The 20163-nt window shown below is 41.4% G+C and overlaps 1 protein-coding gene across 2 annotated transcripts in view; it reads right to left on the reverse strand.

Moving 5' to 3' along the window:
• The window catches only part of LOC137320244 (arf-GAP with SH3 domain, ANK repeat and PH domain-containing protein 1-like), a 417474-nt gene that overhangs the window by 149257 nt on the left and 248054 nt on the right, over positions 1-20163 (reverse strand). For both annotated transcript variants that reach the window (XM_067982012.1, XM_067982011.1), the window contains exons 12-13: positions 16022-16122; positions 10164-10233 (exon numbers count right to left, since the gene is read on the reverse strand). In XM_067982012.1, coding sequence (XP_067838113.1) covers positions 10164-10233; positions 16022-16122 — 171 coding nt within the window. The remainder of the gene's footprint in view (positions 1-10163; positions 10234-16021; positions 16123-20163) is intronic.

Consider the following 20163-nt stretch of genomic DNA (forward strand, 5'->3'; position numbering starts at 1 on the left):
TGTCCTCCTCACTCTCTACTTTCCCTCCCATCTTTGTATCATCTGCAAACTTTGATATGTTACACTCGGTCCCCTCCTCCAAATCGTTAATATAGATTGTAAAGAGTTGGGGACCCAGCACCGACCCCTGCGGAACACCACTGGCTACAGGTTGCCAGTCCGAGAATGAACCATTTATCCCAACTCTCTGCTTCCTGTTAGATAACCAATCCTCCACCCATGCCAGAATATTACCCCCAATCCAGCGATTCTTTATCTTGAGCAATAATCTTTCATGTGGCACCTTGTCGAATGCCTTCTGGAAGTCTAAATACACTACGTTCACTGGTTCCCCTTTATCCACCCTGTACGTTATGTCCTCAAAGAACTCAAGCAAATTTGTCAGACATGACTTCCCCTTCGTAAAGCCATGCTGACTTTGTCGGTGTGATGTCACCCAGAACAGTGTACCAGCTTGTGGTTTTACCCTGGATGAGCACTCCCCTAATTGTTAGTATTCAACGGTGGAAATCGGGATGTGCAAGATACAGATACATGGGAAGGGGCCGTTACTGTGCGATGACATTGGATTTGGCTTACCGTCACGGGAAGCAAGGGTGCCCTGTATTAACTCCATCATTTTGCTTTTGCAAGTTCAGTCCTGATCCCAGTAAATGTTCATAATGCTACGGAAATTCAGGTGGAAATCGGTTTAAGAGAGGAAGCCGAGAAAGCAGTCACATAGTTTGAACATCCGATTCCACCACTGTCACTGAGTCTTAAAACTATACTTGACATCTGAGAGCCATCTAATCGATCTACATCAAGGAAATGCAGCCGTGGAAAGGGATATGGGTCAGCTAAGGGGACATAAATGGTGGGAGACAGTGTATAATTAGGACAACATCCCTGGGCTAGAATTCTCTCAAGTTCTAATTCTTATTCAGTTGATGCTTATTGTAATTGCAGATCCTGCGCAAAGCATTATAATCGCAATGTATAAAAAGCTGAATATGCAAATGGCTATATTGCACTACCAAGCTGTGAGCTAAGGTTGGGGTGGACAGGTGAGCCTAAGGGGAATAATCCTTAGGCTCAACAGGTGGGATATGTGAGATGCACGTTTTTCAGGCTTTCGGTTGAAAGCATCAACAAAATGTGCATGCATAATCGTCAACCTTCAGCTAAAGATCGTTTATGAGACACCATGTCTCCATTATTATCTAACGTTCATAGTGCGTCGTGGCATGAGAAACTGTTAATTGCCTGCTTAAAATCCTGAGTCAGCTGATGGCGTTTGACTTGTTTGGGATGCAGCTGAATTTCCAGTGACTATAGGTATATAGGTAGCTGTGAAACATGTAGTTATTAGAATATTCTTGGAGCAAGCTGGACTGCTCGTTTTTTCGAGGTCATTTGGTCTGATCAACCAGAAGCCTTCTCGTGTAATCTTCTGTCAGGTTGTACTGTTTGACATCTTAATATTCTATTTTGTATTGTAACTCTTAATAAACCTTTTATACATTGCGCAAATCCATCTGCAAGTCATTTTATTAAGAAAGTACTTTTGTAAATTAAGAATCTACACAACTGCAGCAGAAAATTTAAGATCGGTCCCTGATCATACAACCAGCGGAGATACATCCTCACTTGCAATAAAAGGTAAGCCCCTCCCCAGTGCACCATCCACACCACCGCATAAGACAGCCAGAATTATTGCGAGTAACACTGGTGCTAGCCCCAAAACCTCCTGTGTCTTGCAAGCTGCCAGGATACAAGTTAGAGTGCGGAAAAAAATTCCTAGTCATGTGTGAACAACATGCAATGCCTCTTGAAATTTAAGTAGGTCAAGAGGGATAACATTGTTAAACATGTGACCAGGATGCACCCAAAAACATCACTAACAAGTAAGTGTATGATCACAGATTGCTGCAATGCAGATGTATAGCAGGATTAGCAAATCATGTGATAATATGTCAACCTTTGTCAGCTGACAGAAGTTCATCACTGCTGCACCCTATAAACTTGCATTTGTCATGGCAAAGAATCTCTTGCCATTCAGTAAGTGGGCTGCAAACTCATTGTTGGTGATATATGCCAAGATGGGTGCCAGCTGCTACAGTATCACACTAAAGATAAGAGTCGACAAGGTAATGAAGCCAGGTTTGGTTGTGGATACAGCACAGACTCCATTTTGGAGTTATTTGATTGATGAGTCCACGGGCAGAGCCTCCACCAACCAGTTGGTGATATACATGCACTATGTCAGCATCAAATCGAGAAAGATTCGTCAGTTCTTTCTCAATCTAATGCTGAGAACCTCTCCAGTGCCATGGACAAAGCATTCCAATGTGAAACCTGCCTTGGATAAGTTTGTTGCTGGAATCTCTGACAATGCTGCTGTGGTTGTGTCAGAGCTGAATGGCTTAGCAGGCAAGGCCAGGAGGGTGTACAATGCAAAATTGTTCAATGCATTATGCACATAAAAATGATGGTAGCTAAGGATAGTCAAAAGTGCATGCCAGATTTTGTGGAAGATACCAAGGTGCAGGACTACTTTCGGTACAGCTCTATCCACAAAGACAAATATGAGGAGCTGACTGTGCTGAATGACGAAAAGTATAAGGCTCTGGTCTCCTACCATTGTGCTTGCTGGCTATCCCTCAAAGTGCATTGCCCACCTCTAATGACTGCTTCACTGCACTGACCCAGTTCGTTGAGAACCAGCAGTATAATGCAATGGTGAGGGTATCAGAGAGAAAGAAGCAGAGAAGCTCTAAAAGCTAACTGTTAGACAATGGTCCAGTTGTATGTTCTCTTCCTCTGTGATCAGCTGCCCTAACTGGCAGATATCAATAAGGAACTGCAGAAGCCACACCAAACAGCCTACATAACAAACATCTTCAAGTGCATGCATGAATTTGTGGGTAGCATTGTTTGCAATGGCAGTTTACCCACAGAGCAGATGATAGAAGATGACCATTATCACCACCTTTGGCCAGGACGCTGCTGATGAGCCTCCCCACTTTGGTGGCCGCTGCTTCAATGACAACTGGACAGATGTTCCCCCACACAGAGGTCCGAAATCATCTCAGGATCACTGCTAATGATCAAGTCAAGTAAATGATCTCCCCTTGAATCCTCTCTAATATGTTGTGTGAGAAAACAATTCTTAAGATCATATGAACTTAAGAAATAGGAGCAGGAGTAGGCCATATGGCCCCTCGAGCCTGCTCCGCCATTCAATCAGATCATTGCTGATCTTTAACCTCAACTCCACTTTCCTGCCCGGTCCCCATATCCCTTGATTCCCCTCGAGTCCAAAAATCTATCTATCTCAGCTTTGAACATATTCAACGACTCAGCATCCGCAGCCCTCTGGGGGTAGAGAATTCCAAAGATTCACAGCCCTGAGTGGAGAAATTCCTCCTCATCTCAGTCGTGAATGGCCGACCTCTTATCCTGCGACTATGCCCCCTAGTTCTAGACTCTCCAGCCAGGGGAAACAGCCTTTCAGCATCTACCCTGTCAAGCCCCTTCAAAATCTTGTATGTTTCAATAAAATCACCTCTCACTCTTCTAAACTCCAGAGCGTATAGGCCCTTTCTACTCAACCTCTCCTCATTAGATAACCCTCTCATCCCAGGAATTAATCTAGTGAACCTTTGTTGCACTGCCTCTAAGACAAGTATATCCTTCCTTAAATAAGGAGACCAAAATTGTACACAGTACTCCAGGTGAGGTCTCACCAAAGCCCTGTACAATTGTAGTAAGACTTTCTTACTCTTGTACTTCAACCCCCTTGCAATAAAGGCCAACATGCCATTTGCTTTCCTAATTGCTTGCTGAAAATCTCTTTCCCCAAGACGTGGAACCTCTTTACATATGAATTGTGCTGTTGATCATTACACATAATTAGAATCATAGAAGTTTACAACATGGAAACAGGCCCTTCGGCCCAACATGTCTATGTCGCCCAGTTTATACCACTAAGCTAGTCCCAATTGCCTGCACTTGGCCCATATCCCTCTGTACCCATCTTACCCATGTAACTGTCCAAATGCTTTTTAAAAGACAAAATTGTACCCACCTCTACTACTGCCTCTGGCAGCTCGTTCCTGACACTCACCACCCTTTGAGTGAAAAAATTGCCCCTCTGGACCCTTTTGTATCTCTCCCCTCTCACCTGAAATCTATGCCCCCTCGTTATAGACTCCCCTACCTTTGGGAAAAGATTTTGACTATCTACCTTATCTATGCCCCTCATTATTTTATAGACTTGTATAAGATCACCCCTCAACCTCCTACTCTCCAGGGAAAAAAGTCCCAGTCTATCTAACCTCTCCCTATAAGTCAAACCATCAAGTCCCGGCAGCATCCTAGTAAATCTTTTCTGCACTCTTTCTAGTTTAATAATATCCTTTCTATAATAGGGTGACCAGAACTGTACACAGTATTCCAAGTGTGGCCTAACTAATGTCTTGTACAACTTCAACAAGACATCCCAACTCCTGTATTCAATGTTCTGACCAATGAAACCAAGCAAGCTGAATGCCTTCTTCACCACCCTATCCACCTGTGACTCCACTTTCAAGGAGCTATTACTGGGCCCAGTGCAATAAATGAAATATTTGAAATCCTGGATAATTGTTTGCTGTTGATAGAATGCCTTATCCCTATTTGGGGGAATTCCGTACATACAAACTGTGCTGTTGAACACTACACATAATTTGTGAGCCCATAAATTGAATATTTTACACTCTGGATTACGGTTTTGCTTTTGATAGACTATTATGTCCTTCTCCTTATAGTGTACTATATATGGATTAATTGTCTATCACTGATTGAACTCTTGATTATTGCATATATGTTAGGGTACTATAAAATAGCACAGACGGCCAAGCTTGTTTCCACTTGTATTGCTGTACCATGCATTTAAAAAAAGACAGAAATAAATATAACCAACAATAGCAAGAATCAAGATTATTTTGGGGTTAGGGTTAGGGTTAGGGTTAGGGTCAAGAATGGAGATGTCACAAGTGTGAACATGGGCTTGGAATACCATTCAAATATAATTTTGCTCCAGAGCTGAAAGATTTTGCTCCAGCAATTTTGGATATACACACCAGTGTTTTCCACCTCCCAAGAACCTACTTATTATTCATTTTATTTAACATGCCCTGAGAAACCATAAATCAATTCAGTAAATGCAGCAGCGGTGGCAGCATACACTTTTCTACTCAAGAAACAGTAATGTTACTGAGACAAACAACCCCCCATGCAGTCACAGCATGCTGCCTAGTAATTATTCAGAACTGCTGACTGTAACATGTAGTATTAAACAGTTTGGTAATTATTACTATTAACAATCTATTTCTCATCATCACAAATTAATAAGACAATGATACAGGTGCTAATAAGGGAAGCTGGGATACATTTTTTGTGCTCACTGCTAAGATATGGTTGCTTATACAGTAGAACAGAAGTTCCAGCTTGTTACATTTGATATCTGTACTGCCATCAAGTATACAATGTAGAAAAGATTAGTCATTTTAGCCGTGTATCTAGGCTAAATATTTTAAATAAATCTACAGGGATCTTGCAGCAATGCCAGCTTTTTACAGTGCTGTTCAATCCATCTAGCCTAAATCCTGATCAATCCATAGCATCTACTTCAACTCAATTTATGTTCAGGCCCTCATATTAAGGCTGCCATAAAAACTAGCATTTGTTCTTTGGATTTGTATCCGGAGGAGTTACTTTCTTGAACAAAACTATTTGCATTACTGCAATATTAAACAGTTTGCTTAATTAGAATTTATAGAACATATAATTATGATTATACTCGCCTTCCCTTACTGTAACAATTTATCAATGCAGCTAAATTTCTACAGCCGATTAGAAGTACACAACAGAATTTTACTTACATAAGTAGAATCTCAGGTTCAGAAATTATTTTGAATACTGAACAGCTAAAACAATTAGGGTTAACAGCAAACATCTTTTTGTTTTTTCTGTCTATTTCAAATCATAAATTTTTATTTATTAATCTCTCATGCAATTGCTCGTGATGAGATGTAAGATGCTCTTAATTCAAAGTCACTTCATTCAACTATGATAATTCAATTGCTTGAGCACAGAGATAGTGAACCCCTAAATGGAGTGAGTTGCAAAACAGAGTGATTACTTTAAAACGGGAATTTGGTGAGAGTGGGAATTCGGTGCAGAGAGGGAAGGAGGTGCTAAGTAATTTAAACCAAGGGACATCAGTAAATAAACAAATAAAGAGTGATTAATTAAATCTAAGGGGCTAAAATTAACTAAATAGAGAATACCAACATTAAAGGAATCCGAATTGTTTTAAATAAAAATTTGGTGTACATAAATAATAAATAGGAGTTAAGGGGATATTAAACTAAAACATATGTAGGTAGATTTTTAAGTAAATGATGGGACAGCTGATACCACTTGCCTGCAATTCCTGTGCCGTGTGGGAACTGCAGTATGTTTCACGTGTCCTGGATAACCACGTGTACAGGAAGTGCCTCCGGCTGCTTGAGTTCGAGCTCATGGTCTCTGAGCTTGAGGAGCAGCTGGAGTCACTGCAGGGCATACGGGAGGCTGAGGATTTCCTGGATCGCACATTCCAGGAGGTGGTCACCCCGCAGCCATAGAGAGTTCAGGAGGATAGTAAGTAGGTGGCCATCCAGAAGGGTAGGAAGAAGAGGCAGGCAGGGCAGGAATCCTCCGGGAGCGTGGCGCTCACAAAACTGTTTTTAGTGCTGAATACTGGTGAGGGTGACGACACCTCGGGGGAGTGCAGTGGAGAGCAAATCCACGATCCTGTGGGGCAAAGGAATGCACAGCAAAGTGTAGAAGTGCAGTGGTCATAAGGGATTCAATAGTCAGGGAAACAGACAGGCATTTCTGCAACTGCCGACCTGAGTGCCGCATGGTGTGTTCTCTCTGGTATTAGGGTAATGGACATCACTGAACGGGTGCAGAACATTCTGTTGGGGGGAGGGGGTGGGGGAAGAACAGCCAGAAGTCATGATCTATGTTGGAACCAATGACATAGGAATGAAAAGGGTTGAGATCCTGCAGTCAGAGTTTCAGGAGCTAGGGAGGAAGTTAAAGTGCAGGACCTGAAACGTAGTAATCTCTGGATTACTCTCAGTGTCACATTCTAGTGAGTATAGGAACAGTAAGGTAAGGCAGGTTAATGCGTGGCTAGAGAAATGGTGCAGGACAGAGGGTTTCAGATTCTTGGGGCATTGGGACCAGTTCTGGGACAGGAGGGACCTGTACAAGATGGATGGGTTGCACCGCAACAGGACTGGGACCAATGGCCTTGCAGGGTGGTTAACTGGGGAAAGGTTTAAACTAATTTGGCTGGGGGAGGGGCACCTGAATGAAGCATGAGAGGGGAGATACAAGGTGCACAGAGGACTCACATGAAGCGGCCTGGAGTTCCCACACGGCACAGGAATTGCAGGCAAAAGGTCTCAGCTGTCCCACAATTTTACTTAAAAGTCTTTCTACTTATATTATATATACACATATATGTGCTTTGGTTCAGTATCCCCTTAAGTCCTATTTATTTCTTATTGATGTATACCAGGTTTTTATTTAATGCAATTCCAATCCCTTTAATGTTGGTATCCTCTACTTCATTAATTTTATCCCCTTAGATCTAATTAATTACTGATTATTTATATATTTACTTATTTATTGTTGCCCCTTGGTTTAAATTACTTAGCACCTCCTTCCCCCTCTGCACCGAATTCCCACTCTCACCAAATTACAGCTTTAAAGTCTTCACCGTTTGCAATTCACTCCATTTCACCAAGCTATGAATGATATGTAGGCAAACTAATTAAATAAATTTAATTTCTTCAAATAAATTGTTAGTGATGGTGTGTGGAGGGGAATAAGACCTGACCAACATTCCTCCCTCAATTATGCCTACCGGAACAGATTAACCAGTCATTTTCTCATTGTGTTTAATGGGGCCTGCTGTGAGCTTTCTTTACCCTTTGAATTAGGTGGCCAAAGAGATATCCTGCAAGGAGAAAGGGGGAGGAGTTCACAGAGATGAAAATAAGAACATGCAGAACTATGTTAAAAAGGTAATTGGGGGGGGGGCTGGAAAATGCATCAAAAATTTCCCCAGACCTCCCAGGAAATAAAATTTTCCACCATCAGAACTCACTTCAAAAAATTGAAAAACCACCACTACAAAAATTACCATCTTGTGTACTTCAACTTTTTCCCCCCTAACACAACTAATGTTGTTGGGTATAGCTGCAGCTTAAGTCATGACAAGTTCATGTCCTGCTGCTGGTCCCAGTTCAGTGATATTTTTGATGCATTTTCCAGCCCCGCCCCCCCCCATTACCTTTTTAACATAGTTCTGCATGTTCTTATTTTTTCAGTTGTATTTCGATTTTTGAATTATCAGCTTTTTTGAAGCTGTTCATCAGCTTTTCCCAGTTTCATAGGATGGCATATATGTGACTGCTTTTGTTTCTTTATACTCCCCCCTCCCCCCCACCAAAGTGTGACACAGAAATTTGAGTGTGACATTTGAAGTGTGCTGGATGTAAAATACATGCTAGACCTATATACAGATTATGTATCTGTTTAAACAGTGACTGCTGATGACATTGTTGGGGTTTGAGGGAGATATCGACTGACAAGGTGAGGGAGCTGAACTAACATGCACAGAGCTGATGGTGAATCATCCTGGATTTATAATTGCATCTAAAATAATATTAATTCAGTTTCTTTCCTTAGGTTCAATTAAATCTTTTAAATCATTAGTACTCATTATTTATTTATCTTTAAAAGTGTCTTAAAACTGACAGAAATGGCCAGAATGCAAAGACAATCTTAATCTTTTGTATAGAAAAAGGCAGTGCACTAATTCAATGGGCAGTTTATACTTTGGGCCTAGGCTCAGCAGGAACTGGGTTGAGATTGCTCAAACTAATTTCTAGCAAGACCTTTGATAAAGAAGAATCTTTTATTCCACTGAACTGTGCTGAATTCAAACACAGGTTCTAGAAGAAACGGCTGTATTAATTTTGCTGCAGATTTCTACCAGGATTCTCCACATTTCCAAATTACAGATTTACAGCAAACGAAATTCAAGGTTGAGATGAGTCACGTGAAAACGTCTAGCCTTATGCACATGGGCAGATCAAATGCCGAATATACTTACACCCTACGGGGAACAGAATTAAAGCCAATGGTGAAAGAAAGATCTGGGTGTTTTAGTACATACTCCCCAAAGGTTCATGCCCAATGCCGTGAAGCTGTAGCTAAAGAAAACAGATTTCTAGGTTGTATTTACAGGACAACTCACTAAAAATCAAAGCAGACCATACCATTTTGTCCTTGTACAAGGCCTTGGTTAGGCCTCTGTTAGAATACTGCGTCCAATTTTTGTCCCCTCACATAGTTGGGGGGGAATACTGAGATTCTGGAAATTAATCTTGTGGCCCAAGGAGTCACGCTTACAAGTTAAGTAAAGGCAGAACTAGATTGGATGTTAGGCGGTTCTTCCGTTACCAGGGAATAGTGGACCTGTGGAAAAGGTTGCCAGCTCATGTGGTGAACACTGATCCGTTGCATCCCTTTAAGAGAGCTGGACCCGTTTCTGGCTGAGGCGGAGATCACATTGTACAAGAGGTATCTTGCAATATAAATTAGGGTCTATGTGATCTCCTGGACTTGCTTAAATTGCCAAAAGGTGTTTTCCAGATTTTTTCCCTAATTGACCTGGTTATTCACCTCTCCCAGGAGATTATACGGCTCCGGGCAGGTGGGGAGTGTCTGTAGTATGATGCACTAAGCATCATAATTATATGGGTCATGCTGGATGGGCTAGTGGGTCTTTTCCTGTCCATCACTTTTTATGTTCGCACGTTATGATTGGCCATTGCTACCACAGAATTAACATTCTTTTTTAATGAAGAAATCTCATTTATTAGTTTTTAAATTCTGCTACTCTATTTGCATCTCCATGTCTTGTTCATTCTGATCTTCACTGAGTTTCACAAATTGCTCGACTTAATACTCAATACTACATATCCTAACGATGTCATCAATTAGCTCCTTAAATATTTGAAAAAACTCCCAAATTCCTTCACTCTGAGAAAATATGAATAGACATTACTCACAGTTGCATGTGAAATCGTCAAGTAGCCATTCTTGACTGTGCATTTTCTTCTCTGCCAAACTTTTCTAAGGCTAAAATAAAAAAAAAGTTACTTAATGTGGTATCAAATTAGCAGCATTACAATACTCCTACTTATCCTCATGTAATACCATCCACATACACACTTATATTCACACATTGCATTTGCCACAGGCCAGGGAAATAAAAAGTGGAAGCAGAAACCAGACATCTGAAATAAAGCTAGAAAACACAACAGCTCTTTCTATAGCATCTGGAAAGAGAAAAATTAATGTTTTAGGTAGGGACCCTTCATCAGAATGAACTGTTTCTTCCTTAAATATTAACCTATCGTTCTTCTTTTCCAGACCTGCTGCATATTTCCATCACTTTTAATATTTGATGTGCCACAAACAACTAGTTTAGCAGAATCAGTGTACTGCATGATGCATTCCTAACTGTTAGATTTTCTTATCAATTTTATTTCTCATTACAATTCTAGAGACTTTGCATCAATAAATACATCCTTACCACTGCTTAAAAAAAATGATGCCCGAGACAGTACCCCTTAATTACGCTTCAACATAATTTCAATGTTTTTTTTATATAATATGGGTCTTATTTTCTTCTTTTCATTGCATATCTTCCCTCGGTTATGCGGCTAGCCTTAAGACATGCTCCCAGGACTCCATCAATGTCACAAGGAGGTGGTAATGTTCAGTGGCTAATCATCGGATTTTCTAAAAAAATTCTTCCTGTATTCACAGAATCATAGAAAGATTACAGCACAGAAGGAGGCCATTCGGCCCATCAAGACTGCGCCATCTCTATGCAAGAGCAATCCAGCTAGTCCCACGCCACCGCCCTATCCCCGTAGCCCTGCAAATTTTTTTCCTTTCAAGCAGTTATCCAGTTCCCTTTTGAAGGCCATGATTGAATCTGCCTCCACCATCCCCTCGGGCAGTGCACTCCAGATCCTAACCACTCGCTGTGTAAAAAGGTTTTCCTCATGTCACCTTTGGTTCTTTTGCCAGTCACCTTAAATCTCTGGTCCTTGACCCTTCCGCCAATGGGAACAGTTTCTCTCTATCTACTCTGTCTAGACCCTTCATGATTTTGAATACTTCTATCAAATCTCCTTTTAACCTTCTCTGTTCCAAGGAGAATAACCCCAGCTTCTCCAGTAGGAGTGACCACCGCACAGTCCTTGTGGAGACGAAGTCCAGTCTTCGCACTGAGGATACCATCCACCGTGTTGTGTGGCACTGCCACCGTGCTAAATGGGATAGATTCAGAACAGATCTAGCAACTCAAAACTGGGCATCCATGAGGCGCTGTGGGCCATCAGCAGCAGCAGATTTGTATTCCAGCACAATCTGTAACCTCATGGTACGGCATATTCCTCACTCTACCGTTACCAACAAGCCAGGGGATCAACCCTGGTTCAATGAGGAGTGTAGAAGAGCATGCCAGGAGCAGCACCAGGCGTACCTAAAAATGAGGTGCCAACCTGGTGAAGCTACAACACAGGACTACATGGATACTAAACAGCGGAAGCAACATGGTATACACAAAGCTAAGCGATTCCACAACCAACAGATCAGATCAAAGCTCTGCAGTCCTGCCACATCCAGTCGTGAATGGTGGTGGACAGTTAAACAATTAACGGAAGGAGGAGGCTCTGTAAACAACCCCATCCTCAATGATGGCAGAGTCCAGCACGTGAGTGCAAAAGACAAGGCTGAAGCATTTGCAACCATCTTCAGCCAGAAGTGCCGAGTAGATGAACCATCTTGGCCTTCTCCCAATATCCCCACCATCACAGAAGCCAGTCTTCAGCAATTCGATTCACTCCACGTGATATCAAGAAACGGCACTGAGTGCACTGGATACACCAAAGGCTATGGGCCCCGACAACATTCCGGCTATAGTGCTGAAGACTTGTGCTCCAGAACTAGCCGCGCCTCTAGCCAAACTGTTCCAATACAGTTACAACACTGGCATCTACCCGACAATATGGAAAATTGCCCAGGTACGTCCTGTCCACAAAAAACAGGACAAATCCAATCCGACCAATTACCGCCCCATCAGTCCAATCTCAATCATCAGCAAAGTGATGTAAGGTGTCGTCGACAGTGCTATCAAGCGGCACTTACTCACCAATAACCTGCTCTCCGATGCTCAGTTTGGGTTCTGCCAGGACCACTTGACTCCAGACCTCATTACAGCCTTGGTCCAAACATGGACAAAAGAGCTGAATTCCAGAGGTGAGGTGACAGTAACTGCCCCTGACATCAAGCAGCATTTGACTGAGTGTGGCACCAACATACTCAGTACCACCACTGGAGTCTGGTGGCACGGAGTATGTTGGCTATTAAGGAGACAATGTTAGAAATGGAACAAAGCTTTCTTCTAATCCTATGGTGATCATATCTTCAAAGGCCGTTCTGATAGTTACTCATTGTCATTTCATCGAACTTTGGTCAAACATATAATAAAACTCAACACAGTGATCTTTATACGAGCATGAGTTACAGAATCTATAACTGGCTTTGCTTTTACAACTCTTGTCTCTACCAATTTATTTTGGTGTAACAAAAATATTTTAGTTAATCTTTAACGATAATAAATGAACATCTATTAACACAGTGGCAATGTTACAATGCCTCACTTTGCTTGTGACATCCAGCTATTTGACTGAATTGTTAAGAGACTTAATTGGTGGTTTTAGTTTCATTGGTATTTGTAAAATTGAAGTCAATGGGGATCAGAGGGAAAACTCTCCAGTAGCTGGAGTCATACCTAGCACAAAGGAAGATGGTAGTGGTTGTTGGAGGCCAATCATCTCAGCCCCAGGACATTGATACAGGAGTTCCTCAGGGTAGTGTCCTAGGCCCAACCATCTTCAGTTGCTTCATCAATGACCTTCCCTCCATAAGGTCAGAAATGGGGACGTTCGCTGATGATTGCACAGTGTTCAGTTCCATTCGCAACCCCTCAGATAATGAAGCAGTCCGTGCCCGCATGCAGCAAGACCTGGACAACATCCAGGCTTGGGCTGAGAAGTGGCAAGTAACATTCGTGCCGGACAAGTGCCAAGCAATGACCATCTCCAACAAGAGAGAATCTAACCACTTCCCCATGACATTCAATGGCATTACCATCACCAAATCCCCCACCATCAACATCCTGGGGGTCACCATTGACCAGAAACTTAGCTGGACCAGTCACATAAATACTGTGCCTACAAAAGCAGGTCAGAGGCTGGGTATTCTGCGGTGAGTGACTCACCTCCTGACTCCCCAAAGCCTTTCCACCATCTACAAGGCACAAGTCAGTAGTGTGATGGAATACTCTCCACTTGCCTGGATGAGTGCAGCTCCAACAACACTCAAGAAGTTCGACACCATCCAGGACAAAGCAGCCCACTTGATTGGCACCCCATCCACCACCCTAAACATTCACTCCCTTCACCACCGGCGCACCGTGGCTGCAGTGTGTACCCTCCACAGGCTGCACTGCAGCAACTCGCCAAGGCTTCTTCAACAGCACCTCCCAAACCCACGACCTCAACCACCTAGAAGGACAAGGGCAGCAGGCACATGGGATCAACACCACCTGCACGTTCCCCTCCAAGTCACACAACATCCGACTTGGAAATATATCGCCGTTCCTTCATCATCGCTGGGTCAAAATCCTGGAACTCCCTACCTAACAGCACTGTGGGAGAACCTTCGCCACACGGACGGCAGCGGTTCAATGCGGCGGCTCACCACCACCTTCTCAAGGGCAATTAGGGATGAGCAATAAAAATGCTGGCCTTGCCAGCGATGCCCACGTCCCATGAACGAATACAAAAAAAAAGTCTACCCACGTAACTGAAGTCCCTCATCCTGGAGTCATTCTAGTAAATTTCTTCTGCACCATCTCTAAGGCCTTCACATCTTTCCTAAAGAGCAGTGCCCAACAACTGGACATATACTCCAGTTGTGGCCGAACCACTTTTGTATTCGACGCCTCTATTTATAAAGACCAGTATGCTTTTTTAAACCGCTTTCTCAACCTGCCACCTTCAACAATTTGTGCACATATGTCCCCAGATTTCTCTGTTCCTGTACCCCTTTTAGAGTTGTGCCCTCTAGTTTATATTGCCTCTCCTCGTTCTTCCTACTGAAATGTATCACTTTGCACTTTTCTGCGTTAAATTTCATCTGCCACGTGTCCGCCAATGCCACCAGCCTGTCCATATCCTCTTTAAGTTTATCACTATCCTCCTCACTTTTTACTACCCTTCCAAATTTTGTGTCATCTGCAAATTTTGAAATTGTGCCCAAGTCCAAGTCATTAATATATCAAGAAAAGCACTGACGCCTGGGGAACACCACTGTACACCTCCCTCCAGTCCGAAAAACAACCATTCACCCACTACTCTGTTTCCTGTCCCTTAGCCAATTCTATATCCATGCTGCTACTGCCCCCTTTATTCTATGGGCTGTAATTTTGATGATAAGCCTACCATGCGGCACTTTATCAAACGCCTTGTGAAAGTCCATCTACACATCAACTGCATTGCCCTCATCTACCCTCTCTGTTACCTCATCAAAAAACTCTATCAGGTTAGTTAAACACAATTTTCCTTTAACAAATCCATACTGGCTTTCCCTAATCAATCCACACTCATCCAAGTGACTCTTAATTCTGTCCCGGATTATCGTTTCTAAAAGTTTCCCCACCACTGAGGTTAAACTGACTGGCCTATAGTTGCTGGGTTTATCCTTACATCCTTTTTTTGAACAAGGGTGTAACATTTGCAATTCTCCAGTCCTTTGGCACCACCCTCATATCTGCAGATGTTTGGAAGATTATGGCCCGTACCTCCGCAATTTCCACTCTTACTTCCCTCAGCAACCTAGGATGCATCCCATCTGGACCAGGTGACTTATCTACTTTAAGTGCAGCTAGCCTTTCAAGTACCTGTTCTTTACCAATTTTTAGTCCATCCAGTATCTCAACTACATCTCTCTATACTGAGACACTGGCAGCATCTTTTTCCTTGGTAAAGACAGATGCAAAGTAGTGATTTAATACCTCGGCCATCCCCTCTGCCTCCATGAGTAGATCTCCTTTATGGTCCCTAATCGGCCCCACTCCTCCTCTTACTACCCGTTTACTGTTTACATGCTTGTAGAAGATTTTTGAATTCCTTTTTATGTTGGCTGCCAGTCTACTCTCTCTTTGTCCCTCTTATTTCCTTTTTCACTTCCCCTCTGAATTTTCTATATTCTGTCTGGTTCTCACTTGTGTTATCAACCTGACACCTGTCATACAACCCTTTTTTCCGTTTCATCTTACTCACTATCTCTTTTGTCATCCAGGGAGCTCTGGCTTTAGTTGCCCTACTCTCTTTTACAACAGCACAGCTCATACGGAAAAACAGGGGGAAATCACAGATGAAAACCTACTCTTTTTGGCACAGTTCATTGGGGTTCCACTGTGTATTGCCACTGTGTTACACAATTAAGCCATTTCTTTCGAGAACACAAGTCAAGAAACAATTTTATACATATTAGCTTGTATATTTGGGTAATCTGGAAGCTCTCGCTGCACTTTCTACCAGCAAGTAGGAAGTTTGAGTCCAATAGCTTGTAGACATTTATTTTTGCAACATGTCACTCACTTTTTCTGCACTTGAAGTTCAGCTTTAGTACTTGAAACTTAAACTGAGCTAGGTGGACTTAAGGTACTCTAGTCAAATCCATGTATCAGATTTGAGTAGGGTACCGAGAGTAGATGCTCCTTCAGTTTGGGAGCAAGTCAATAAACATTAACAATATTTGATTTTTAACAAAGAAGAATACATACCCATCACTTTTCTTCATGAGATATCCCTTCTTCTCGCTGCCATACTCCTTGTTGCCTTGAAGCTGGTGCATACTGTATCCCGACTGTCTACTTTGAGAATCCTAAGAGAAACCAATAGGTTATAACTATGAACATCACACACAATGGAAAGCCAAACACAGAGCAAAACAGATGTTTAAGAGTAGAGTAATGCCAAGCAGAAAACTGAGAAAATGCAAGGTACAGCAAAAAAAGACCAAAAGCAGAGCAATAGAAGTTCCATGGTTATTCAGTCAACTTGCTAACTTGCAGGTTGGTCTTAATTTATCAGTCATGTGTTTTAACTGTTCAGTTTCCCTAACATTTATTTTTAATGGAGATATTGCAATGCTTTTAATCAATGCTATATTTATTGACTCTATTAAAATAACTTCAAGATCAATGGCAATGGGGTGAGTAAAATGAACATATGGCATTTAACACCTTGAAACAAATATGCACACCAATGTAGATCAATCAATAACGGGCAAAACATCATTGTTCAAATCCAATCTACAAATCAGGCACAGCATAGAACAACTCAAATACTGAGTACCTCTAGAACTTTTCATGACAAACTGAGTCCTGCCATAACATTGATCAGGGTTTGTTTAAGTCCCTTTTTCTATTCTCAACTTTTCAATCAAGTCTAAGCACTGTCTTGTGTTGTAGGATTTGTAACTTAGGATTCTTAAAAAAAATCAGGACAATTTATACAGTTGAATCATAATTGAGATTAAGACTCTGACCTTATTGTATCATGATCTTAATTTGCCCAACTTTGAATTTTAATCGAATTTCTGTGAAAAGTAGAGTTTTAGTCAAATACGTCCAACAGGCTCAAATGAAGATGAAACCTTTTTTAGGATTCAGTTTATTTCTTTCATTCCCAAATATCACCATAGTAGGTTTGTATCACAGAACTCTGATAGTTATTGTTTATTATTCGAACAGTTACTCTGAGTTCTCACTACCATTTATACTTACATTCATACTGGTTTCGTTGAAGTTTGGATAAGAATTGCTAGGCAAATTTAATGCAATGATTTGAGATTGGTGAACAAAAGTAGGTTTGCTATATACATAAAATGAAAGATAAAATAGCCTACATGCAAATTTAATTAAACCTGGAACTTACTCTCCTAGACTTTGATCAGGAAAGGCAAAAGCATTTATAGGAGAAAAAAAGTGCAAAGTTTAAAAATGATTACATTTTTACAAAATTCAGCAGAAGCAAATGAAACATGTTGAAATACAACCAAAGAAATTGTCAGAAAAAGCACTTACAATGACATTTTTCACCATAAAGATGTGTTAAATTTATAACTGTGCATGGTTCAACAATGGCACAGTATATAAAGTACAAGAAATTGTATTTTAAACCTGTCACCTGAGTTTTAAAATCTAGCAGAGGTGCAAATCAGTGGTGCTATATGTGATTGATTAATAGCATCACAGTTGTTCAAAATTTCCAACACTAGCTTCAACTCTATGTACCTTAATTGATGGACCAGCTGTTGATGTATCTCATGATGGTGAAAACATGCTTTAACTGTATTTTACCACTTATTAGAATGATATCTCAGTTCACAAGGAACAACACAGTATCTCATTGTTTAATGTTATGTTGAAATTTCAAATGTAATTATTTAGGAAGGCCAATTTCAATGTACAAACATGATAATCAGTCATCCAAGCAAGGTGAACCGGGAACAATGTACCATAATGAAGTTCGAACACAAATTTGAAGAATGATGAGAACTACACCTCGAATGAACAATCTTAATTTCTTGTAAAATGCTGCGTGAGCATCATTTCCTTTTTTAAAAAAACAGGTTCATCAGACTGTGATTATCAACTAAGCATGTCCTCCATTGATTCAAGCTCCATATGTATATGAAGGTTCTGAAGTTACAAATCTAATCATGAAACTTGGTTGAATGAGTGGAAAACACAAATCTGAATTGCATGAACCCCACAGCAGAACAGCAGTAGTTTATTGGAAGTGTGTCGCTGATTGCAAAATACTGTGAACGCATAAACTGCATCTCTGTCCCTGTAACCACGGGGGTAATTTTAACTCCCGAGACTGGGTGGGTTGGGGGCGGGTGGGAGGTTGAAGTTGCAGTTTTTTTGAGCGGGACCGCATCCCGGCTCCAAAGCGCCCACTTCCGGATTTAACCCAGGCGCATTCAGATACGCGTGCACAACAGAAACCCAGAAGTCCCGTCCCCACTTAAAGCCAGCAGACCGATATTTAAAAGGGACAATTCAGGTAGTTGAAACACTTCAGGTACTTAACTTTATGTCGACTCTACAACAGAAACGGATTTAACAATGGTGGGCATAACATTGGAAGAGGAGATTGAAAAAGCTGTGAAGACATTTAAGACAGAAAGAGGAGAGATAGTTGATAAACTAATGAAACTTAGAGAGGGTAAAACCCCAGGTCCGGATGGATTGCATCCACGCATATTAATCTTCCTGTATTTTGTCGCAGTCCTCCTCAGTATTAACTATACCCCCCCAATTTGGTGTCGTCTACAAATTTTGAAATTGTGCTTCCGATTCCCGAGTCCAAATCGTTTGTAAATAGTGAACAACAGTGGTCCCAGCACCGATCCTCGTGGAACACCACTTCCTTCCTTTTGCCAGTCTGAGTAATTACATTTGACTCCTATTCTCTGTTTTCTGTTTTATAGCCAGCTTGCTATCCATTCTGCTACTTGTCCCCTGACTCCATGTGCTCTGACCTTATCATGAGTCTACTATGTGGTTCCCTATCAAAGGTGTTTTGAAAATCCAAATATGTTACATCTACTGCATTGCCCTTATCTACTCCTTCTGTTACTTCTTTAAAGAATTCAGTAAGGTTGGTCAAGCATGGCCTTCCCTTTTGAAATCTGTGCTGATAAGTGTGAGATAGTACATTTTGGTAGGAAGAATAAGGAGGCCACATGCTCCTTGGAAAATAAGAGTCTAAATGATAGAGCAGCAGAGGGATCTGGGTATACAGATACACAAATCGCAAAGCAGCAACGCTGGTTATTAAAGCCATTAAAAAAAGCAAACAAAGCACTGAGGTTCAATTCTAGAGGGACAGAAATGAAATGCAGGGAAGTTATGTTAAACTAGTGTAGAACCTTGGTTAGACCACACTTGGAGTCTGGTCTCCATATCATAAAAAGGATACAGAAGCATTGGAGATGGTGCAAAAAAAATTTACAAGGATGATATCGGAACTGAGAATTATATCTATCAGGAAAGGTTGAACAGGCTGGGGCTCTTTTCTCTAGAAAAAAGACTGAGGGGTGACCTGTTAGAGGTCTTTAAAATTATGAAAGGGTTTAATAGGATAGATGTAGAAAAAACGTTTCCACTTGTGGGGGAGACCAGAACTAGGGGCCAGACATATAAGATAGTCACTAATAAATCCAATAGGGGATTGAGGAGAAACTTCTTTACCCAGAGGGTGGTTTGAATGTCGAACTCGCTACCACAAGGAGTAGTTGAGGCGACTAGCATAAATGCATTTAAGGGGAAGCTAGATGAACACACGATGGAGAAAGGAATAGAAAGATATGTTGACGGGGTTAGATGAAGAAGGGTGGAAGGAAGCTCACACGGCGCATAAACACTGGCATGGACCTGATGGGCCGAATGGCCTGTTTCTGGGCTGTACATTCTATTTAATTCTATGTAACATTAAATGACCGCCTTTTTAAAACAAAAATTGCATCTTTAACAAAGTTAACGACTCAGTTGGGTACAGCATGTACCCTTCTATTTGTTAAACAAGAATAAAATAAAAATACTCCAACAAATTTTAAACTAATTTTTAAAAAAGGGTTTATTTTAATTCATAAGCACAGAAGTAAAGGTACAAAATAGGTCACACAGGAACTAGTTACTAGTTCAGTTGTGGTTAGAACAATGGGGAGGTTCGACATAGGCAGCAGGCGGTTGGTTGACTGGCTACGTGCAAATTTAATTTTCAACTTCATCACTGCTTCTTGTGTGGCCAGAAACAAGAGTCAAATTCAAAACTGCATCATTTTCAAAATCCATCAAAAAGTTTTTTTTTGCTTCACTTGGTTTATATTAGGAAAACAGGAACTAAATTA

This window comes from Heptranchias perlo, chromosome 3 (genome assembly GCF_035084215.1).
Source record: "Heptranchias perlo isolate sHepPer1 chromosome 3, sHepPer1.hap1, whole genome shotgun sequence".
Taxonomy (NCBI): Eukaryota; Metazoa; Chordata; class Chondrichthyes; order Hexanchiformes; family Hexanchidae; genus Heptranchias; species Heptranchias perlo.